Here is a 25,898-nt window from a genome sequence, read left to right on the forward strand (position 1 = left end):
CTTTAAAGGTGTAACTCCATACCTGGCGTTCGGGCGCTGCGACTTTGAGCGCTTCATTTAGTTGACAAATTATATAGCCAAATAAAGCACTGAATGCCACCTGAAGGCACCTGGAACCCTAGGTACGGTATTTATTTTTGATTTATATAATTTTTTATTTAATCCAGGCTATGTAAAAGTAGGTTAATCAATCCCTTGTAATTTTTGCTTTGGAAAATCTTGCGTTTCGACATTGGTCAAAGAAATGGATATTTGTTGGTTAGTTGGTTACGGTGCTTCCCAGGAGATGATACAGTTATTAATACAGGCGCCATTTTCTGGCACTTCCCTCATTAGTCTACACTACACTACACTACACTCATTTAGACCTCCTATTGGGAAGTCCGAAACTTTTTAACGTAAAAAATGATATTTGAAGTAAAGGACATTTGCAGTCATTCGTCATTTTTGATAACTGTCAGAGCAGATGTGTTATGCTGTGTACTGATAGCATCACTTGTGGAGTGAGAGAGTTGAGTCAATATGCTTGGGGGTATGCCTTGGCTAGATTTAGCACAAAGTTTACGCAGTTTTGAAGATCCATTCACACTTCTTCACTTTTTTCTTTGTATGCTGTTAGCAATAATTCTGTGCAGATTTAAAAAATATTTTTTGTTCATTTATTGCCCTAGATGGCCTAGATCTAATGAAGTGTGATCTAAATAAATAGGGAGCATTCGTGAAAAATAAAATAACCATGGAAGTAAAGGAAAGCGCACATGTCTTTAATATTAAGACCTTGGCAAATCAACTGTTTATTATATGATATTGAAATACGATTGATATTAAGCGCCCACCAAGACTATGTTCCTTTTAACTTATCTAAGCGCTGAAACGAAAACGAGCTTCTCTATCTCTAAAAGCAACGTATGAATGAGCGTCAGGAGAAGGATTACACTTTCGGACTTTGACCAATTGAGAATCTTTTTGTATAATTTTCACATTGTAATCAGATATAATATTATTCTGATTCCTTTTCGGGCTTTATCCTCTCAATAACTAACAAACTTATCACTGAAAAAGGTTAAGTCCTAATTAATTAGTCCTTCGTTTATAATATCAACTATTGATTATTCGCATCAAACGATACGAGGCTATCTTACAAAATATACTCGCCAAAAATTGGTTTCCTAATCCTTTTAGAAATTTACTTGGGTAAATTGGCGCCTCTAAGAGCTTCCTAAGTATGTTATTCAACACTCAGATGAGATACGAAGGCAATATGCACAATCTTTGTTGCAGATCGAAAAGTTCTATCATAAAATTATTGTAATCCAGAAATTGTTTTTAGCTTAGTAATTTTTATTAGACAAAATAAAAGACATGTGGATCAATATCTTAAAAATTAGAGCAAACCACTTTTGGGCAAAGTGCTGCTCACATAACTTATTGCGTTAAGAATAAAAAGTTGAGATCGCCAAACAGTAGCAGAGTAATTTACTATTAACAATGCGAGCGACTTCGATATGTGGGTGCAAGCCTCATGAAAGCCAGTAGGCACCAATTGGTGATTGATTTGCATTTGTAAAGGAAGCATAATGATGCTAGACGCTATTTTTAAAAACAATGCCGTACAACTTCTCTTGATATAATGGCATATATTTAAGCTATCATATACTCACATGCATTAACAGCACATTGATCGATGTTGTTGTGATCTTTGTGCAGTAACGATCACAGATGAACGGTTTTTTAATTTTCGTACAATGCACGCCACGGCACTCAAAAAATCCATTCAATTTTGTATTGTCCTTGGCTGAGTTTATTGTTGGACCATCAGGCTTGTGATGGCATAGAAAGAATTCCGACATATTTTTGCAGTGGCCTATTCGAATAATTTTAAATATATACACAACTTTTCGTTCAGATAAATTGGATAGATTTTGTACATAAACTTTGCTTACCATTCGAACAATTGAAGACGCCACGGATACTATTGCAAACCGTACCATTGTTGCAGTTGAATTTATTCAAGCGATTCATGTCAATCTATAAACAAATATAAAAATTATGAAATTGTAACAAGCGATAAACTTCATAAAAAAATGCAGTGAACAAGTAAATGGGTTAAAAAAAATTTGCTTAGTACATGTACATAAATATAATAATTTCACTAATTCCACATCTTCCTTGCCAATATTTCAATATTATTCCTACTGGCAAGATTATTCACCAGCAAAAAGTTTCATCACTGAATCAAGTAAGCAAGTTGGGAATAGCTCGCGCGGCAGGGAACAAGGTAATTTCCTTATAAAAGAGGAATATTTTTTACATTTGTAGTTTTTAGAAGTTTCAATAATAAAGTACGGCGCTCAACTAATGGAATCAAATTCCTGGAAAAGCGAGTTTCTCATTTTTAAATTTTCTGGGAAGTTGCTACAGACTACATGTTTTTCATGAAAAAAAAGATCTTTTTGCTTTTAACAACTGTTATTCTTGTCGCGGTGGCAAAATTTAATAAAACAGCTTGCAGATGTACATTCATTTAATTTATTTTATGTTCTCTAAACAACGAAATATGTTATATAGAAGTAAGTATTTATATAATAATACTAGGAAACCCGGCCCGCTTCGCTGGGTACACTTAAATAGAATATATATGGTTTAGAACAGAAAATACATATATGGGTTTCATATTATTTATTTCTTTATTCTTTATTCAAGCGCTTTGGCATAAACAATATTTTTTGTTTTTCTATTTGTTTTTGAGTAAATATATAATGTTGTTGGCTTCCCAACAACGTATAGTTGACCATGGGTGAATACTGGTTCTTCTAAATTCATCCCGCATATTTCTAAAGTTTGTCCTTGTGATTTATAAATAGTTATTGCAAATGCTAAACGAATGGGCAGTTGCAAACGCTTGAATTCAAATGGCAATTCAGGTGGAATCATTGGAATTCTTGGTATTAGAACGTCTTCATTCTTGAATTTGCCAATAAAAAAAATAGTTGCGCTTGGATAATATTATTCATCAATCGTTTGACTACTTCATTTTGTTCTTGACGTTCTTCTGATGTCGCGTTATTCCGGGCATTTCTCATGCGCCTATTATTATTTGTCGAACGATGATTTGATTATGATTACGTGATTGTCTTGGCATTTTAGTCCAGTCAAAAGAAGATTTAACTTCGTAATTTTAGGAGTATGCGAGTTTATGGTTTTATTATGTAAAGCCCATCACTGTGAACTTAAGTTTGAGTTTTCGGGGTCGGGGGTTGTGTCCCACGGCCGCCATCTTGGAAATAAGGGTGCAACTGGTTTTTTGCAATTATCTCGTGAATTTCGAAAGTTACGAAAATTTTGTAAAATACTTTTTTGTAGATAATAATATTATCTACAACTTTCATTCAAAACGTTTTATTGTAAAATTAATAATAAAAAAGTTATAAACAAAATTACGCGAAAAATTAAGGGATGCTTTGTTTTAAAGCGTAATAACTTTTTTTTTATTGATTTTATGGAAAATATACATCAGAGCTTTTTTAAAGAGCATTCTTTTGTGAACATTTTTGTCTAAAAGTTTTTTCCGCTATCTTTATTTAGTCGTATGATTTTGAGCTGCTAAGCGGAGCAACCAATACATTAGCGAAGCGCGTACATGATTACACAGGCCGACAAAATTTAACCAACATTCAGACCCAGAACGCTAATGGCGTTTTGTTTGCTCAAATATCATTTTTTTTCGCAGAGATATCGCATTTTGAAATTTTCATGTTTCCTACACCTGAAAATCGATTAAGATAACATAGACATGATATAGTCGCTTACTAATTTTCTTGGGTTTGAGGGCCTGAAATATATGGATTAATAGTATGTAAATTTGGAGTTTGTGGGAAAGCCTGCTCGCGGTATGATAGGGGTGGTTTCTAGGGGTTAGGGCTGTGTGTGACTCGGTACCCAAAGGTTAGATAGTGTAGGGATGTGGTGAGTCAGGACACTTATGGTGTGAGACAAAATTTTAAGAAAAATAAGACTCAATTCAAGAAAATTAGTAATCGAATATATCATGTCTATGTTATCTTAATCGATTTTCAGGTGTAGGAAACATGAAAATTTCAAAATGCGATATCTCTGCGAAAAAAAATGATATTTGAGCAAACAAAACGCCATTTGAAAAAAGAAGGATTGTATTTAAAGATGCCATCCTTTAATTTTGGTGAAAGAAAACATCTGCAAGGCTACATAACCTCAAATATGGGCAAAAATGGTGTTTTTTGCACTTTTAGGTTAGGATATCTCGAAAACCAGAGCTGATAGAGCAATTCTGAGGCCAGATTTGGATTTAGCGCATCATAAACCTTTGGAAATATATAGTCTGGTTTCTGGGTCTGAATGTTGGTTAAATTTTGTCGGCCTGTGTAATCATGTACGCGCTTCGCTAATGTATTGGTTGCTCCGCTTAGCAGCTCAAAATCATACGACTAAATAAAGATAGCGGAAAAAACTTTTAGACAAAAATGTTCACAAAAGAATGCTCTTTAAAAAAGCTCTGATGTATATTTTCCATAAAATCAATAAAAAAAAAGTTATTACGCTTTAAAACAATGCATCCCTTAATTTTTCGCGTAATTTTGTTTATAACTTTTTTATTATTAATTTTACAATAAAACGTTTTGAATGAAAGTTGTAGATAATATTATTATCTACAAAAAAGTATTTTACAAAATTTTCGTAACTTTCGAAATTCACGAGATAATTGCAAAAAACCAGTTGCACCCTTATTTCCAAGATGGCGGCCGCGGGACACAACCCCCGACCCCGAAAACTCAAACTTAAGTTCACAGTGATGGGCTTTACATAATAAAACCATAAACTCGCATACTCCTAAAATTACGAAGTTGGCTATTTTTTTCGTCTCTTTTGACTGGACTATTTGTACTGTAATAAACATGATTGTAATTATGGTATTCTGACACTTTAAAACATGTTTTTTTTCCATTTTGTGGATTATATTTTCGATGCATATGTGTTTAAAAGCCCAAGTCCCCATGGTCAGGATTATTTTATTTTGTTGTGATTTTCTTAAATCATCTCTTTTCTTCTGAAAATTGTTGACAATTTGCATGATAAGACTATTAATTTTTTACGCATTTTTCGTGCTCTTCTTTTGCATCCTTTAACAATTTCTTTTGTTTTTTTATTTTTTTTTTACCATTTTTTTCACTCATGGTGTATCGTAGCTTATCGCATATGAACCGAAAAAATAAATCCACAAAACATAATTTCATTTGAACATTCGGATTTCACATTAAATTCTCAAATTTCGTAAGAAATTATTCACTGTTCCAACATCCACTCCAAAAAAATTCACAAAAAATGTTTACACTTTGCACTTACGTCTTCTCCTTATGGCGTCCAAATCAGAAAGAAATATTGACACATTGTAACTCACACTGTCAATTTGGCAGTTCAGTTCCGCCCCAAGCGTTAAAAAAGTAAACGACATTATGGCTGGTTCAAAAGAACGCTGTACGCGTTGCCGGTATTCGGAATTACAACCAAACTTTACGAAACCCATTTTCAATACTTACTTAACAATGTGTGTAAGTTTGGTTTAATTCGGTGCAAAGACACGGCGGGTCCACGTTTTGGCATATATTTCGAGACCCTAGTCATCAATAGGTATGAAAATTACCCCGTATTAAAGCACTTATCAACAGCTTTCATTTGATACCCATATTGTACAAACACATCCTAGGGTTACCCGGGTTCACGTTTTGGCCTATATCTCGAGACCCCAGTCACGGAGCGGCATGAAAAATACTCTGTACTAAAGCATTCACCAACAGCTTCCATTTGATATCCATATTGTACAAACACATCCTAGGGTTACCCGGGTCCACGTTTTGGCCTATATATCGAGACCCTAGTCACGGAACGGTATGAAAAATACTCTAACTATAGAAATCATCAACAGCTTCCATTTGCCACCCATATTGTACAAACACATCCTAGGGTTACCCGGGTCCACGTTTTGGCCTATATCTCGAGACCCTAGTCACGGAACGGTATGAAAAATACTCTATACTATAGAAATCTTCAACAGCTTCCATTTGCTACCCATATTGTACAAACACATCCTAGGGTTACCCGGGTCCACGTTTTGGCGTATTTCTCGAGACCCTGGTATCCGATTCAATGTGGCAAAGTTTGGTTAAAATCGGTTGAGCCATTCTCCGTAAAGTTCATCACAACGCGAAAAACGGCTGAATTTTTATATATGTATATATATAATAGATAAAGCAATATTTTTTTTTTGTCGGGACAGACTAGCAAGTGCAGCGCTTAGACACAATTAAATCCATTGTACTGGGCTCGGATTTCCTTTTTAATTTTCTTTAAATCTACTATACCTCCGAAGAAATCTGAGTAGACCTTGTGATGCCAAGGAGCCAAATTGGTCGCTTCTTAGCACATCAGTGCCAAAGACTTCAAGCCTGATTCAAGCGAAGGCGGGGCAGACGCACAGAAAGTGGTCCGCCATCTCATCCTTCTCTCCACATGCTGGGCAAAGTGCACTGTCTGAGATGCCCATCTTTTCCATGTGCTTTGCCCATAAAAAGTGGCCCGTCATCAGTTCAACCAGCCACCTCTGCACTCTACATAGTGACAGGAGGAACTGCGACAGTCGGTCGAACATGGCAGATAATATCAGCTTTGTCCATCTGCAGCCTCTCTCAGTCTGCCAATCTCGCATGTGGGTTAGAGTCACCCGTTTGTTAACCGTGGCTTTGATAGCTGGAAGAGGTCGTGGCAGAAAGGGCTCCGGGCCAAGAAAGTTGGCTTCTGAGCCCATTCTGGCTAAAGAGTCAGATATCTCGTTACTCGCGATACCCACGTGTCCGGACCCATGTTGGCATTACGCTATTATGTCTACCGGCATAGCTCAGTCAGGATTTACAGGACTCGACTACCCTTAAAGTGGTTTGAGGGCTATCTAAGGCCATGAGCGCAGCTTAGCTGTCGCTGCAGACACATATAGATCTGTCTCTACATCTGTTTTCCACAACAAAGTTCATCGTGCAGTTTTGTCCCGCTGGATTCCATTCAGACCCCAGAGCCAGAGCCATGCTCGGTCCTGGAGCCATCCATGAAAATGCGAAAACAGTGTTTGCCCGGCTCATTTTCTGAGTTTGACCACAGTTGAGCCCCTGGCAGCACCACACTCTTGTCAAGCACGACTCTGGATTACATGGAGTCAAGGGGCATGGCAAGGATCGTTGTATCGAAATCTATGCCTACTCTGTTGTCCAATGCCGTACAGGGGCTGTACAAATTCCTATTGTGTTTCAGCCTACACATGGCCTTCAAGGCCTCTTCATGAATGAAAACATCAAGTGGGGGTAGACTAATGAGTAGATCAGAAGTAGTCGGAAAAGCTGCAACGCAACAGATGGCCACAGTGCGTTGTAGTCCCGATAAGGTCCTCCTGACTTCCACGAGAGGGAGTCTATTCATCCAGACCACTAATGCATAGGTTATAATAGATCTTATCATAGCCGTATAGATCCATAGGACCTTGGTAGGAGAAAGACCCCTCGTTTTTCCAAAACGCCCTTGCATGACCAGAAGGCTGTCAGTGATTTGGATGCCTTTGTGTCAACGTGTGATTTCCATAGGAGCTTACTATCGAGGATTACTCCAAGATGTTTAATTTCTTTGGATAGCTGGGTTGTGACTCCTTTTAGCTTAAGCAGAACGAGTCCATCAAGCTTCCTCCTTATGGTGAAGAGGACAGTACCAGTCTTGGTGGGATTTGCCGATAACCCATTCGCACAGAACCATGCTTCAATCATACCCAGAGTTTTCCACAGTTTCCTGCAGATGTTCATAAGTGAAGGGCCTGTTACAAAACAGGCAACATCATCCGCATATGCTTGTGCGTAAACTCCCGAATCACCATGTACCAGAGCAATGGAGACGTCCCACCGCCTTGGGGGCAACCTCTATTAACCCCAGATGACACCAGCAGAACTTTCTCTGCTCGCACCGGGACGACTCTTTGGGCCAGCATCGAACGAATCCAATTCACTAGCACCGGTTTACGCCGTGTCTACTAGCAGAGCTCACATACTGTCAAAAGTGGCATTATCAAACGCCCCCTCTATGTCTAAAAATATTCCCATAGCGATGCCCTCCGGTCCTTGGCATGCTGAAATGGAGACAGAGGGTGAGCCTTCAGTGACTTCTGACGTATGCACAGTTCCACACGTCGTTCGAGACTTTTCATGCTGATGGGTATAATGATTTTGGGGCTGGTGTAGTCATCTCTGCCAACCTTTGGGATGAAGGCGACCCTCACCATCCTCCAAGAGCGTGGTATGTAGGCGAGTGCCAGATATGCAGAGAAGATTTTCCCAAGTCTGCTGTCACGGACTCTGTGCCTTCTTTCAGCACGGCAGGATAAATGCCATCTAGTCCTGGCAAACTTTAAAATCAAAATTATTCTGTTTTCCACACTTGGCACAAAACAATTTAAAAACCATTTCTTAAATAATTCAGTAGTCACCCAAGCTGTTTTATTTGCTGCCCAGTTTGAGAGATTTATAAACCAGTCGAGGTTTTACCATGTGATCGACTGAAGCATTACTGCGCATAAGTATGTAGTGTTACATAGTCTTTTAATACCTTGAAACCTGGCGCAACTTTTTCGTCTTTAGAAAAATTCTTCAATAATTCTGTTCAATTCCATTGGATAAATTTCGGCGGCTTCTTTATCTGCTGATGCAATTTCACTTTCTATTTTTAGGATTTGTAGTAGTAAGCGTTTTCTCATAAGATCAAACAACCCTTTGCTGGCTACAAAATCTGGATTATTAGCTGTTTCTCAATTTTTCTGGAAGTAGTCGTAAATTTTCAAGGCTTTCGCTTTTAATAGCTTTTATTACATTTCATCTTTTATTAGGGTTTTACATAATTTTCGAACCATGTTAGAGTGAATTCGTGCTATAGAAGGGCCGTGTTATACGGGGGTTGCCTGTAGTTATAAGTAGCAATGTGAGAATAATCGCGACTTGGCGGTCAAAATGCCAAACTTATATATATACGTACACCCTTTTTGGGTGTTTGGCCGAGCTCCTCCTCCTATTTGTGGTGTGCGTTTTCATGTTGTTCCACAAATGCAGGGACCTACAGTTTCAAGCGGACTCCGAACGGCAGATATTTTTATGAGGAGCTTTTTCATGGCAGAAATACATTCGGAGGTTTGCCATTGCCTGACGGCTTTGATGTCTTCGATTCTTCCATTACTTCCTTTTGGCTGTTAAAACCCGTTCCTCGTAGTGGTTTTTCGACTCGATCAAGCATGTGATCAGGTGAACTCGATGGCTGTTGGATGGTATTCGTTCTCGGACAATGACGACATTGTGCGGCGGTACGTTGTCTATCATGGTGCGGCACGCTATCTATCATGGTGCGAAACCCATAAGGTTTTCATCAGTTTGCCATGTCGATGGTATGCCTTTGATGGACTCACGATCTCTCCTCAAGCGTTCATGCCACTCGGAATCGGCTGTTGTCTTTAATGTAGCATTACCAAATCATTACCATTTTTAACGCACAATTTCAATTCTCAATTCGTTGTTGGAAATTCAAATCTATTTTTCAAAGTGCAAAGAATCGAAAACACGTCCACAGGTACATAGATTTACTCAAGACTTTTAATTTTTAAAATGTCAAGTAAAGTGATAACATTTTGGCAGATGAGGCAACCTAACAAAAAAAAAAAAACTCAAATCAGTTGACTTAGAGCGTCACCTGGTATGTGCACCAAGTTTCATTGAAATATACTAATTTTTGCTCTAATTATCGATGCACGCGGGGATATAGTGGCATGTGCGACCAAAATTAGAACTTTCTAACTTGTTTTTTTATTAAATTTATTTGAAATTCTATAAAATTAGTTTATCACTATGCAGCGGTTTTTATAGAGTACTTTCACTTATATTTCTGATGCTTTGCGCCCCTACTAAGTTATTGGTGTGGGGCTCAAGGAGTTATTTCTGTGCTATCGCTAAAATGGGTGATAACTTCTTCTGGTTTTACTTCTTCATTTAGTGTTAAGAACGCTTTAAAATTAATGCACATATTATATACCTCGGAGCACATTTTTCTGTTATAAATAATTTTACCCACTTCGTATATATTTTACAAGGAGTACTGCAATGCAAGTGGGTTTGTTTCATAGCGAGTATACCAACGCTTTTTGTGCCTGTGTCTCAGTAGCGAGTTAATAGGGACAAAAAAAGCAGTTGCTTCAAGGGAGTGAAGGGCACAACAAGAAAGTTAAGGAAAAATTAAGAGATTTTTAATAGAATAGAATTTTTGGTGCCCTTAAAAATTTTTCGCTTAGCCCTGTATGTGGGAAAATCATTTCAAATTGACCTTTGATTATGGACTTGGACTTTTACTTAGCTGCATAACTTAACCGAAGGTCTGAAAAAATTGGACGTCAAAAACTGGAAACCTCTTACGCTCGATCGTGTTGAATGAAGGAAGATTGCTGGGGCAGCTAAAGCCCATCCGGGCTGTAACGCTAATAGAAGAAAAAGAAGATTATAAAATAAATAGGAGCACGTGAAACAAAAGCCCCCGTATATATCAGAATTTGCGAAGAAGTAATATTTTGCGATTTCACATTCGGAAATCAATTCGGTTTCAATATCATTTTCATAGAATGATGCAATTTTTTGTATAAGCCAAGCAGACTTGATCGATGCTTAACTCATTCAATTTTGTAACAAAACTAAATTTATCGTTAGGGCACGACTCCGCTCCTTTGGTAAGCCTTTCCTGCAGCAAATTAATGAGATCTCACACATCGAGATAAAGAACATGCTGCTATACTTGGACCTCACTAAATGGATTTGACTTAGAACAACAAAAAACAAAAAAACACAAAAAAAAACAAAAAAAGAAAGTGTGTGGTAGTTCACGGAACCCGCACGATTGAAGTGAAACTTCTTTTATCAACAAATCAATAATTTAACTATTATTTCAATATAATGCATGCAGAAGTCATGGAAAGCATGGAATGGAATTTTATTAAACAGAATTATTTATTTATTTTAATATAAAAAGAAATGAATTTATTGTACTCAATTACATTTGGTTCTCGGCATTGTCATTATCATTATTGGATTCGTTTTCCAAAAATGAAACAAGGGCTTTATGGTAACTGAAATACGTAAAAAATGATCTACATTCTAATCTATCAAGGTATCGATGAAATACTGCATCAATGGTAGTTCCGCATCTTGTTGTTGGTACTACAAATTATCACTTATCGTACAACCGAAGGATTCACTGTCACGGTGTTCAACAGTAGCTCTTAATTTTTTACGCTCCAAATACTCACGTTGCCGTTCAGCACCTGTTTTCGGTTTCCGTTTTTGTTGATTTGATGCCATATTTAACAGAAATCAATCAACAAAACAAAATATGTTTGTAAGATTTGCTCAAAACTACACACACACTCTATGACGCGTCTCGCGTTACTAATAATATTGTGTTTGGGATAACTGTCAACTGTTTCCACCGAAATGCGTTCGCAAAGTGTATGGTCTTTGGTATGGTAAACAGATTTATGATACATTATTTTGCGGCGACAGCACAGCGCGATAGCCCAGCGGCTAGCAATGTGGGCTTCCGATCCGAAATCCTTGGTTCGAATCACAAGAAAATTTTTTTTTTTTTTTTTTTTTATACATTTATTTCATTTTGTTTTATGATATGTTTATGAGCAGATTTTTTTCATGGCAGAAATACACTCGGAGGTTTGCCATTGCCTGCCGAGGGGCGACCGCTATTAGAAAAATGTTTTCATTAATTTTGCTTTCACCGAGATTCGAACCAACGACCTCTCTGTGAATTCCGAATGGTGATCACGCACCAACCCACTCGGCTACGGCGGCCGTCAATCAAATGTCATATTTACAAATTACATTCGATAAGAATGCAATAATAAACGACCGCATTACATTCACGACGACACGCCACGCCAGTCTTTTAACAGATGGCGCTGGCATAGCGGAGTTTTACGTAGTTTAGCGTAGTTTTACTCCTCACAGCGTTTCATCCACGCCACGCTTTTAACAGATGGCGCTGGCGTAGCGTCACATATCGATGAAACGCTATGGTTTTACTCCTCACAGCGTTTCATCCTTCGAGACAAAAGAAGTTTCACTTCAAAAAAAATACATCATTATACGAGGACGGTGGTAGTAAAACGGTGCTGGTCACTAATTAGGATTATTTCAGTGGAAATACTCAACTACTTCAACAACAACAACAACAAACTTATCGTTTATTTGAACGCAGCTTTCCATTCGGGTCTTGAAATTTGTGATTAACGAGTGAAGTTGAAAATAGTGTTATCGCAGTGCTTTTTTATTTTTTCCCCATAATATTTAACGTGATTGCTGATCCTCAGCAGTTCTCAATGTATGTTCTTCGGTATCTATTCTAAATAAACAGATTTTACATTATCAAAAAATTGTCATACAGAGTTTTAAATCCTCCATAGTGTTCTAGAATACTTTAATATCTACATCTGCACTGCAACTGAGATGTTGCGATCCGTTTAAAGAGATATCCATTAAACGTTTGAAGCAAATCAAAAAAAGTCTTATTAATTTTTTCAAAGCGAACAAAGAAACATTAACTCGGCACTGCTGGGTCTGCTACTGTTCGTAAAGCTAAATTATGGATTGTTTATTACTTCTTCCCACGCTTAAACTTTATTTGAAAGTACTTAAGTTGACACACACCTGACACTACTTGGAACCATCAAAAATATAGAATTCAGTTAATTCGAAGTTAGAATTTCCTACATCTAATATATCGGAAACAGATCTTCTCCCTGGGAGATTACACTTGGAGTGGTTCTTCTTCAGAAAAAAGGGCTGATTATTTCTGAGTAAAAAAAAAATCCATTTGTTTGGGTTTAACTTTAAATTGTTCTTGCTTAATTACGTGACTCTTAGCTGTAAGACACACAGTAAGTTTAAGTGTTTTTCTAGATTCTTACAGTCTGTGTCAGAAGAAAAGAACCGGATTTTTTCTTGTAACTTCATGATATATTTCGCTCTGCTTTTTGCTGCATAATAGTCCCACGCAAGGGCTACGACGCCAGTGCTAACTCAGGTTAGTGTAGTTCGGAACTTTCTCGTAAACGCAACCAAATAAAAATGAGAGAGAAGTACGCAAAGTGTTTTGAGGCAGTGTTTTTATGCACGCATTCGATAGGGACGAAATTATCTTACGCCACGGCTGCAAAAGTGATTAAAAAATCCAAAAGGTTTGTTGTGATGTGGAATCACTTCTATAAGTACAAAAATGTTGATGACTTTTCCGAGCGCGGCTTGAAGCGAGTGACGACAAAAAAGCAAGATCACTTTGTTCAACTTTTTAAGTGGGACCCTTCTTTGTGACTACGCCAAGCACAATCAGTTCTTGCTGAAAAGGGAATATATGTGAGTATCAACACCATCAAACGTCGACTGAAGGAGGCGAACATATCCTACCGTCCCACACCATCAAAACCATTGCTCTCAGAAAAACACATTGATAAACAACAAAACACGAAAATGGCGTCCAGTATTGGACTGGCCTTCCCAGTCCCCAGACGCCAACACCATTGAAAATGTGTGGGAAGTTATGAAACTACATCTTTCCGGAAGGACAGTCCATGATTTCAAGCAACTCGTGCGTCAAGTTCGCAAAATCTAGTCCTGTTTGTTGACGAGCTACACAGAAAAGCTGGTTCAAAGCATAAAAAAGATGCAAGGCTATACTCGACAACGATGAAGACTACACAGCCCTTTTATACTTCATGAATAATCGCTGTTCCTTTTTTCTGACACATATTTAAATAAATAATTAAATAAGTCACTGTTGTGATATTGCAATGAACAACCAAATACTATTATTGGAGGAAATATCATTTATTGGAGGAAATTTCGGTTCAATATGTAATCTTTTAAATTGATAGTGACCATCATTTGTTATTTGTTTGCTGTTAGGGGTTTTGCTGTATTTCTAGTTCTATTTGATGGATCAAATAGAAATCGGCGTGTATAAAAAAGGAAAATAGTTGGCTCTTTTCATTTGAACTAAAACGTCTAATAATCAGGTTAGTGGGAATTTTTTCATTTACTAGTTCTTTTCTTAGTTTTCTGCCATCTACAACTATTCTCAATTTTCGCAATCATAACTTATTTACGTCGAAATCAGGAAGGAGTCAATTAATTGATATCCTGTGCATAGATTGAAATCTTCTTCCTTCCTAATTTTTCTTGATGACGTCAAATGAAATCGTAAGTTCATCGAATACTGCGTAAAAAGTTACTCATCTGCTCAGAAGTTAACATACATACGTGCATATACATATACCTAAATAACTGTACAAAAATGGTTATGAATAGAATCATGAAACATTTTGAAAATCACATTTCAGTAGTGGAGCAAAAGTCAAAGTGGCACTATTTTTAGCAGCATACAGTCGAAGGTACGCATACATATCTACATCAACGCCTACTTTTTCACTGGAATAGTCAAGAAAGAGTAAAACTGTTATGATTCACTTACCATGGCACAGGATGTATTGGCGATTCGTGTGCAATTATTGAGCTGTATATCGGTACCGTTACGTCGCACCACCGAATGTATTTGTGGACAAAAGCCACTGGTGCGCGTCAGACACCATTCACCGCATGAGGCCCATGGGCAGTTATTTGGCATTTGACGATCAACTGTTTGGCACATTACAGGATCGAGTTCGAAACCGGACTTGAATGCTCTGTAAAAAAAAATTATGACAAATAAATTAATTATTAAACAAACAAATAGCTCAAATATACTGTGCGATAAATTTAAACTAATAAAAGGTTAGCAAATCGAATTTACAGTCCTGGAAAGCAGAATAGGGAGAACACATTTCCCTTTACAAACATTCACTTTGGATGTTAATATATTTTCTTATAAAAAAATCATATTGCTTACTTTTCATTTGCATTAGCGGCAAAATGTTGTCAAATGGCTCAAAAATTACTTCTGTGGAATTTATGGGGGATCATGCAAAATTATTGCGCTTCAGCGTCGATATGAATCTATTTTCGATTTCATGTGCATATCAATCTTTGAGCTCACACTTTGAAGCTTATCATTGCTTAAGTTTAAACTTTCAACGAAAGTTATTACCTTGAAGAGCGTATTTAAGGTGCCGCCAAATTAATCATCCAATGTTTTTGTTAATAACTTTTTTACTAAATAAAAAAAATTTAAATTTTATTTTAACATTTACCATTATCCTGACAATAAAGCACCCGGAGGCACAGCTACTAAAATATGTTATGACAAAATATTATATGTAACGAAATGGAGGAATTCAAAATGGACCGTCTACAAGCAACGACAATTCAAATTAATGACTCTTGACTTCTTGACTATTTCCGCTGTGTATGCATTCAGCTGCATACTGTCCACCAAAACTTAAATATAAAATAAAGCATTAAGTCGACTATTTAAAGACACTTGGAAAGAAGGTTATAGCCGGAGGTTATTTCAACGGAAAGAACATTGCATGGGGTTCAAGACTGAGAAGAAAGATAAGCTCCACTTGACGCCATCAGATCAAACTGTTGCTTTATAAGCGCAGGGAACCCACTTACTGGCCGACTTGTATTAGTAAAGTACCCGACTTGCTGGACTTTTTCATAGCAAAATCAATAAATTTAACAATATTGACATTTACATCATGCGTTGAATTTTCATCTGACCATTCACCAATATCCTGACAATTCAAAAATGCCGGCAACTAACACTTAGTCTAACACCCTATAACCATCAAACAGACTAGAAGACCTTTATGGAAATAGTGGAACAAAGCCTGGACATGAAAATCCCATTAAAAACTGCCAACGATATTGAAACTGCAATAGCTCTTTTTAATTACACTACTATTATGTCACTAAGCCGACCTACACCAACTCTACAATTACAAACTAATATATAAAATATAGCATTCCTGATGCAATAAAAAATAAACTAAAACAAAACAGAACACTGAGCCAGACTACAAAATTTCCAACAAATTTACAAATTAACTAAAAAAATTAAAGAACTATTGAAACATGCAAAAGGCAAAAAACTAAACAATTACCTTAAAAATATGGACGCAACAAAATTTAAAAACTATTCATTGTAGAAGGCGACAAGAAAGATAGTCTGAGCTACAATATACCTTCCACCAGTAAGAATCACAAACGGACAATGGACCCCAACATAATCGGAAAAAGCGACTATTTTAGCTCAACATATTGAAAATATATTTCAAAATGAAAATAACACCGACTTCGATTGGACTCATACAACGAGCAATAAAGACGAGCAACTCATCAAAAAAAACTTAACTAACACAGATCATTATCATCTTGGCATTACATTCTGGGGTGAACCATTGCCTCCTCTACAATACGCCTCCATTCTTCTCGACAGTTCGCTTTCGCTCTATGTTGTTAGAATTTCATCCCGTTTATGTCGTCTTCTACGTCTTGCAACCATCGTCTTCTTGACCGGCCTCTCCTTTTAGCTCCTTCAGGGTTTGATTGAAATACTTTTTTGGTCATTCTATCGCTGCTCATTCTTAAAACGTTACATTTACTCCCGCGATTAAAACACTGAGCTGGTGGTTATCCCGTATACGGTATGTACCGTCTTCTAATCGTATAGGGCCGAATATTCTTCTAAGAATTTTTCTTTCAAATCGCATCATTTTTTTATGCCATTAACTTTAAGGGCCCATGTTTCACAGCCGTAGGTGAGAACGGGTCTTATTACTAACACAGATAAAACAATTAATTTCGACTTTAAAAACATGAAATCCCCTGAATATGACTTCATCTCGGGAAAATTTGTACAGCATATGCCCGACAGAGCCATAATTTTTATTAGGAACGTTTTCAACGCTGCTAAAGCTCAAACACTTCCCAACAACAAGTATGTGCGGCTGTATATGTATCTCGACGTAGCTAAAGCCTTTGACAAAGTATGGCACGCTGTATTACTGCACAAACTCCAATCTTGGTTGCCAAATGACCACTTTCTAACTCTAAAAACTTACATCTAAAATAAAAAAACGTACGTTGAATATAACGACGCATGCACATTAAACTCATGAACGCTAGAATCCTGCAAGGCAGTGTATTAAGACCCACTCTGTATCTCATATACACCGCTGATTTACCGGAACCATCTTCAGAAAACAGCATGATTGCGACGTTTGGAGATGACTCTGTACTATTGGCATCTCATTGAGACCCGAATATAGCACAAAAAATGTACAAAACAACCTAAACAAAACACTAGATTGAATCAAAAAATTAAATATAGAACTTAATGGCGACAAAAAAATTCAACTCAATTACACGAACAGAGAGGTAACCATAGACTCATTAAAGATTGGAAACTCTGACAAGAATACTGATACGAAAGCTAAATATCTAGTTGGGCATTCGAATTGGCTCTAAACTAAATTACAAGGACCATATAATAAAAAAAAGAAACGAAATTAAAAATCACTTTCGGCAACTTTACCAACTGCTAACACCTCAGTCAAAGCTTTCGCTGGAACACAAAACCTTAATCTAGAAAACGACAATTGCACCCATTTGGAATTCTGGTTTAGAAGTTTAGGGCACAGCTTCTAAATCTAATTTGACAATACTGCAACGAGCCCAGTCGAAGATACTAGGACAATAACAAATGCACCAAGGTATACCCAAACGCTGACATTTACCGCGACTTAAACATCGACACAGTTGACGAAGCAATACAAACTGCGAGCAGAAGGCACATAAACAGACTTACACAAATCCGATAATGAGGAAGCTTCCTGCTGAATAAGAAGAGCCTTAAACGGAAAACACCAACTGACCTATATTCATGTCATTTTCCATAAGTTCGTGTGTTTTTTAAAGGTGGTTTTAGAATTAATAAAAAAGATGTTTAAAGTATTTATTAATCAATAATATATTTTCCTTCATTATTTACAATGTCTTCCCAACGTTTAGGCAAATTTTCAATTCCCTGCTCAAAAAATTTGTTGTCCTTGGAGGCAAAATACGCTTCGATATCCCTTTTTATAGCTTCTTTTGAGGAGTAGTTCTTGTTAATCATATGGGATGGAAGTCTATGGAAAAGGTGATAATCACAAAATGCAATATCCGGAGAGTATGGTGGATGCGGCATTAACTCCCATCCGAGCTCGTTCAGCTTGCCTAATGTTTGCCTTGCGGTATGAGGTCTTGCGTTGTCGTGGTGAAACAAAACTTTGCGTCTATTCACTAAAGACGGTCGATTTTTGTTAAGTGCCTCATTCAGGCTTGATGGCTGATGGGAAAAATAATCAGCAGTTATCATCTGGTTTGGTTCCTGAAGTTCATAACAAACAATACCGGCCATATCTCACCAAATAGACAGGAGAATCTTCTTGGGGTGAAGACCATCTCTAGGGGTCGGTTCTGGTGTTTCATCTTTATCTAACCATTGGCGTTTGCGAACAGGATTATTGTAAAGGACCCATTTTTCATCAACAGGAACGATACGGCTCAAAACTTTAATCTTCAAGCCGTTGCAGTAGCTGAGAACACACATTCACTCTCTGCTGAAGGTTGGCGACGGAAAGTCTATGCGGAATCCATTTTCCCAGCCTTGAAACCTTTCCCAACTGAACCAGGTGCCTATGAACTGTTCCATGCGATGAATTTAACCTCTGAGCTATCATATCGACTGTCAAATTTGGCTCAGCTTCCACGAGTTCGAGCAAGGCGTCGGAGTTACCACTTTGGAATTTTGAAAACCACTTTTGCGCAGTCCTTACACTCACGATATCCTCTCCGTGAACAGTGTTTATTTCTGCAGCAGCAGTTGTTGCATTTTTACCACTTTTATAAAAAAAATATATGGCTCTTATACGCGTTCGAAGATTCCATTTTATTTTTTACAACACGTGCTACTATCCGCGATTAAAATCGCTTATTGAATGCACAATATATCAAAGAAAATACAGATAGTTCCGTTATATTCCGCGAATAATTTTTTGTATGCAAACATCGGACAAAAGTGAAATTATGGGTAAAATACGCACGAACTTATGGACTGACCTGATACATAGCAATATTTGAATCTAAGTTACTTTTTATCATAGTCTGTAAGGATTGTAATTCAAAGACTTAAATTTGTGATTTTTTGGTGGAAATAATCGTGCGAATAAGTCAAAAATTCTAAGGTTGTTGAACAAATTTGAAGAAACAGATTCTGTCGAGGATCGAAAAAGGACTGGCAGATGAAAAACTGATCATTCTCTTGAGCATATTTAGGTATATTGCTACCGTACTGCAAAGAGAGTGTGGACAATTAAATTATGTATGTTAAGATCGTATTTTGAACAAAAATAGTCAAAGCTATTTTATTATTAGAAAAACATCTAGGTGCGTATTTTGAAATACCCTCTATTTTTCCTCCTTTGCATTTTTTAGCAATTTTCAAATTAGATTTCTCTTTTTCTAATCACAACACTTGTAGCTTACAGCAAAAACACCCGAATTAGGCCATCCAAGCCCTTTGCGAAATCGGTTTCTGAGTCTGAAACAAATTTTTCTTTATTCATTTTTTTAGAACTAACATTTAAGATATAAAATTTTAGATTTTTTAAGAATTTTTTCATTGACCATAGTTAAGTAAACTTTAACACATGGTCAGAATTAATGTTTGTGACATCATCAGTTGGTTTTCCTAGAAACAAATTACTTGGTAATAATTTTGTATTTTAAAACTACGTATTATATTAATTAAATATTTCAAGATATGTATCTTAGTGCGTTCTTTATATGAGTCAACAACTTTTTGTTTTTTTTTCTTTTTATTATTGGCGAAGCACCCTTTTATTCCATATTTCACCCTAAGAAATTATTTTCATATTTTTTAAAACCATACTTAAGGGTCGTTACCAACAGTTTAATTCTAACTAAGGAAAGAGAACACAGTATCCTTTACAAACTTACTTGGTATATTTACTGATATAAATCTTATGAATATTTAAATCAAACTGGGTATTTAAATTTCAAATAAAATGACTGTCAACATTTAAATCATTCATGATCAGAATACAAGTGTTGATTTTTTTATATCAGAATATTTTTTTCTTGACTGTTTTACCCACAGCAGCAAATATTGCTTTTGCTCTTTATCAATTGCTATCAGTTTACTAGGTTCCTAAATAAGTTTTGCGGTTCGATAAGAGAGGGCGTTGCTACTAGCCTAAATTTTTTATTTGTTTTTGTTTTTTTTTTGTTATGCTGGCGCACTCTTCATATGAACGTAAGTGAAGTTTTATTTCATCCTTTGTTTAAAAGCCATTTAGAAAATGGAGTATCGTGCAGTGATTAAATTTTTATTTTTGGAAGGTTTAAAAAAAGGAAATTCCTCAACGAATGTTCAAAGTGTATAAGGACTTTTCGCCATCAATTACTACGTAGAAAGATGAGTTGCTGAATTCAAAAGTGGTCGAACAAGTCTTGAAGAGGATCTCCCTCATGGACATCTAAATAACACCAACAGCAACAAAACCAGAAATCGTAGAAAAAATATAGGATCATCGTGAAAGATATTTAGTAGAAGCCTCAGGTATCTCATTGGGCAGTGTAAGCAATATTTTGACTGAAGTATTGGGTTTCAGAAAATTATGTGCACAGTGGGTGCCGTATTTGCTAATAATGGAACAAAAACACATTCGAATGCGACTTTCTCAGCAACATTTAGAGCGTATTCGAAAGGTTAAAGTGGATTTTGCGCCTTAAATCATCTCTATAGATGAAATTTGGATCTATCACCATGATCCTGAATCAAAACAGGAGGTTAAAGAGTAGTGTAAACATGGTTCTTCGGCTTCGAAACGAGTTCGTGTCGAGAAATCGGCCAAGCAGCTGTTAGCATCAGTTTTTTGGGATATGAAAGGAATTTTGTTTATGGATTACTTACAAACTGGTAAAACAATAATTTCTGAACATTATTGTAACCGTTTAGATCAACTGAAGCTAAAAACTCGTGAAAAAAGACCCAGCTTATAAAGGAAAACAACTCGTTTTCATCAGGGCAATGTACCGTGTCATAAGACCATTTTGACAATGGCTAAAATCCATGAATTTAAGTTCGAATTGTTGGAGCATCCACCGGGAATACCAGATTTGTACATATGAAATGATGAGGTCACAACCACTCTAGAAGCGTATTTTGCAACCCTTTCAGACTCTCACTTCAGGCATGGAATTCTTTAATTGGATTCTCGTTGGAACAAGTGTATTGATGTTCACTGAATAATGAAGTGTATTTCAAACCATAAAATTGTGTGTTTCTCATAGAACTACAAAACTTATTGAACAACCTAGTAATACATATATTTCTCCACGTTCAGCAATACCATCCACTGCCCATATGGAATCAACGATTTTCTTTGTACCCTTGGAAGTAGGCTCATGCTTCTAATATTCAATATAATTACATAGTTGTGGGCTAGTGTTAAGATTTGTAATATATAATTATATGTAAATTTTAATTATGTGTGATAAAATGATGGTAGGTTTTTGTGTTTTGTTGTTGATGCTTTAAGCATTAAGCGCAATGGAAAAATTAGCATTAAGCTTGAACTTTTTCGTTCCAATTAACCTAATGGTGTAATTTAATTTTTATGTTAGAAGACTTCAATTTATTTGAGGTTAGTTTGGACAGTTTTTTCTTGGAGATAAACTACTTTCACTCAATGCCAAAAATATGATGCGGCGCTCGATGTAGTTGAGCCAAGAAAAACATGCCGGAGGCGTAATACAAGCTGTATTAGCAAAACATGTCTAGACTGGCAGTGACCAATTAAGTGTTTCAGTAAACAATTTTGGTTACGGTTTCTTTATAATTGACCTTATTCTGGAAAAATAAAAAGTACATACATACATGGGGCCTCGGTAGTCTAGCGTAAGTGCATTAGCCTGCCATCCCAGAGGTTGTGGGTTCGAACTCTTTTTCTCGCACTTTTCCAAACTTACCTACTTTCTCAGTTTCTAACAAAAAAAAAATAGTTCCTCAACCCCAAAAACCTTATCTTTCCAATCCATACTCCCGCACAAAAGTGGGCGCATTACAGTTACACATTGCATCAGTGACGCCAGCAAGAGGAAGTGGGCAATCGCGGCGATAGCGCAGGCACACCAAAAAATTAACGAAGGCCTTCACCATCTGTGTGATCCTTCTGACAGAAAAATGTAAAACACAGATGGCGCTCTAAACAGTTAGAAGGCGTTGTTCCTAAGCAACGACAGGTGGGTATTCCCACTATTTAGGACTGGGAACGGCAGAAAGCAAACTAGATTAACGAAACAAATGCAAGACTAAGTCTTGTCGAGGCCCTATGCTCCCGAGTGGAGTAAACAAGGAAAAACAAAAAAAAGGAAAATACGAAATATGGCGCGAAGGGAATCATCCAATTTGGTTTTTGAACAGGCCACTTTTTGAGTGATGGAAATCTTTATTTTGACTTTTACGTGCTCCATTACTTGTCTGTTTAGTTCATAAATCTCAAATATGAGTGGCGTACGACGCCATTTACAAAAATTATACATCTTTCGATAAGGTGATTAATTGTGTGCCACCTTATACATATTAACATGGGTAACAAAAAAGTGAGATATTCCCTAGAGTATTTCTATTGAATGATAATTATTATAATATCATAATAGGTACGGACAGTGAGTGATTCTCATATGGATCTAGTTATGGTTTATTTATATATTTTAAAGTCGTCATTTTATCACTTATCACTTAAGAATTAAAAATAGAACTACCTCTTTATATTGGATTTTCTTTTCTCGCTCTTTCTAAGCTCGTTTCAAATCTAACCCATCGTTGAAATTTTAATGAATATCCAAGTGTGAGACGCAGGTTGAATATTTAAAAAAAATGCTGTCTTTTTCGCAATCGCTTGTACGTTCATGTTGAAGTATGAAGATTTCTTCTGTGATTTTATAGACCGAACGATAGCGGTAAAATGACATCAAGAAGTAAAGTATTTCGTGAAGATTTAATTAGCTTGTACTTAAGCTAAAATACACAAAGTACAGCATTATTAATATAGTTTTTTTCCACGTTTCATCTCCACTTGGCGACGGACAACATGAAATAAAAATCGCCAAACCCACTACAAGGGTGTGCCAAAATGACTTTCAACCAATTGCTTCGATTCGTTTTCTGTTTGTGGCCCGCTTGAGTTTTTAACCGAAGCAAACATTACACAAATTGATTGCTACTTGCATTAGCGGTACCCTACTTACCGCCTGAATTTTTTGGGGAGAAATCAGTGCTCGGTACTTTCATTGAAATTGAAATAGGACTCCCGAGAGTATGGCTATGTACGTACATGTTATTTTGGCCGAGTTCCACCGTCAATTTGTAGAGTGCGGCTTGATATCTTTTCACAAACTGGAGTTGAATTTGTTTATGAGACAATGTTTCATGGCAGAAATACACTTTAATAAAGTTGGAAAACCCTTTATTAGCAGGTGCCACAGGTGAATGGATTGCGGTATCGAGAGATGATTAACGATTTTTTATGGCCGGAATTGGATGGTATTGATCTGGACAACGTTTATTTTCAACAAGACGGCGCTACATGCCACACAAGCAACGAGAGCATTGATATTTTACGGGAAAAGTTTCCGGACCGTGTTATCTCTCGAAGAGATGATCACAATTTGCCACCAAGATCTTGTGATTTAACACCTTGTGCTTTTTTTCTTTGGGGTTACGTGAAAGAGGAGGTCTACGTCTACAGCCCAGGGACGATTCAAGACCTCAAAGATGGAATTCGTGAGCCTATCAAGGACATAGGGCAGCCACTTTGCAGTTCGGTTATGGAAAATTTCATGAAAAGGATATTGTCCTGTAAGCGTGGTCGTGGTGGTCATTTGCCTGATGTTATTTTCCACTATTAACGGCATACCTTCCTCTTTATAATGAAATAAACAACCGATCATGCATATTAAAAAATCGCAATTTTCTTTGAATATGAAAATAACACTTCTTATTAAAAAAACCCTTTATTATTCACTTAAAGGTAAACTAGTCGTGTTAAATCCTTCCCAAGATATGAGCGCTGTTAATGCCTTTTAATCAAAATAAAAATTGAATTGTCACTTTCTAGGAAAATCATAAATTAAAAATTAAGGAAATTATATTAATGCTAATATTTTAAAAGTTCAAAGACCCATAATAAAATTTTGCGATGTATATTCTAGTTCAACTTCATTGCAATGCTATATCACACTCTTTATAATATCGAACAATCACAATGTTATTGCATTCAATAAAATAATGAAGCGTGCGTGCGTCGCCACACGACCGCGCTGTAAGCGATTGATGCTCTGCAATGATTACTCACTTAAGTGATGGCGAATAGATGGCAACACTCAGGTAGACAATGGACACGCAGGATAATACCATTGTCAATTGGCAAAGGCAAATGGCGCGACATATGCGTTTATCCTGTTCCGGTATAAGACGCGGTTTATCCTTGCGCCGACCCATATGTAGGCTGTAGTCAGAGTGGGAGGATTACAGTGGAATTACGGTGATAAATTGATAGGTGGTTGGTTAAGGTGGCAGTTGGTTGAAATTTTTTGGGAGATTATTATCGAAACGAATTGACACTGCGTTAATGTTTTAACAAACAGGAAAAATATAGGTGCGCACTTCACTAAGAAAATATTTAACGTTTTAATTAAATTTAGTATAGGTGGTAATGCTACTAGCAAGTTGGTATATATAGTGGCATATCTTCTCGTTGCTTATCTTATACCGTTAATTAATATGCCTGCGACAAACTGTTGCACTTAATTTTTTGTTAACTTTACAGGTATACATCCGCACTTTGCACCAAATTTTCGTGCTGTATTTACTCCCACATTCTTCATGCTACTATTTCCTTTTTGTTTTTTACTTTACAGAATATTTCAGCCACTCATGCAGCTTAACATTTCTTACTTGTTGATGTCATTTACTCACACTAATAGAAACGGCAATTAGTCATCAGCACTTTATAAGCTATCATTGCGCGCATGTAAACAAACACACATAATTTTAATTAATTCCTTTTAAATATTAACTTCTTCAGCTTAGAGTCGTTTTGCTCACCACCAATCCACTGACACTCAAACTCACTGGCTAAGCAAATGACTCGTTTGCCTTGTTGTAAATGTGTGCCTGCCACTTTTTATGGATGTAGAGGGATGGGATAGGCAGTTAGAGAGTAAATACTGAGAGTTGGATTTTATATTGCCTGCGGGCGCCGAGTTCAGCTCAGCTGCGTCTTCTGTTATTACTAGATTTCGTTGTTTCTACACATACACAAACAAATAAACATTCAAAATACTTTCATTGAATGTGCATTATCACCGTTATTCCATTTTATTAGAGTTTTGCTAAAATATGCTATTGATACTCATTATTTTTTTCTTAATTTTTCCCTCGCATTTACATGAATCCACAAGTATTCACATCGATAATTAATATATGTATATGGTATGAAATTAAAAAATGGTGGTTCGGTTAAGTCGGATATATGTATGTGCGCTTGTTTTGGTCGCGTTTGAGTCGGTAGAAAAATGGCAGCGCGTTGTTAAACATCCACTTCCAACGAGTGTCCAAGTGAGACTAAACACTCATAGTTCTGACTCCATTGACTTTACCAGTTATCAGTTGCAGAAGGACAAATGTGATACAATCGCTCTCTTATGTGTATGTGGTAGTATGCGTGT

The 25,898-nt window shown here is 36.7% G+C and overlaps 2 protein-coding genes across 2 annotated transcripts in view; one reads left to right on the plus strand and one right to left on the minus strand.

Moving 5' to 3' along the window:
- The window catches only part of LOC129240305 (uncharacterized), a 28,451-nt gene extending 3,782 nt beyond the window's left edge, over window positions 1-24,669 (minus strand). The window contains exons 1-4 of the mRNA XM_054876023.1: window positions 24,524-24,669; window positions 14,629-14,839; window positions 1,944-2,028; window positions 1,662-1,864 (exon numbers count right to left, since the gene is read on the minus strand). Coding sequence (XP_054731998.1) covers window positions 1,662-1,864; window positions 1,944-2,028; window positions 14,629-14,839; window positions 24,524-24,669 — 645 coding nt within the window. The remainder of the gene's footprint in view (window positions 1-1,661; window positions 1,865-1,943; window positions 2,029-14,628; window positions 14,840-24,523) is intronic.
- Window positions 1-25,898, plus strand: part of LOC129240310 (cilia- and flagella-associated protein 298) — a 99,941-nt gene that overhangs the window by 24,123 nt on the left and 49,920 nt on the right. The window lies entirely within an intron of this gene.

The sequence above is a fragment of the Anastrepha obliqua genome, chromosome 3 (genome assembly GCF_027943255.1).
Source record: "Anastrepha obliqua isolate idAnaObli1 chromosome 3, idAnaObli1_1.0, whole genome shotgun sequence".
NCBI classification, from domain to species: Eukaryota; Metazoa; Arthropoda; class Insecta; order Diptera; family Tephritidae; genus Anastrepha; species Anastrepha obliqua.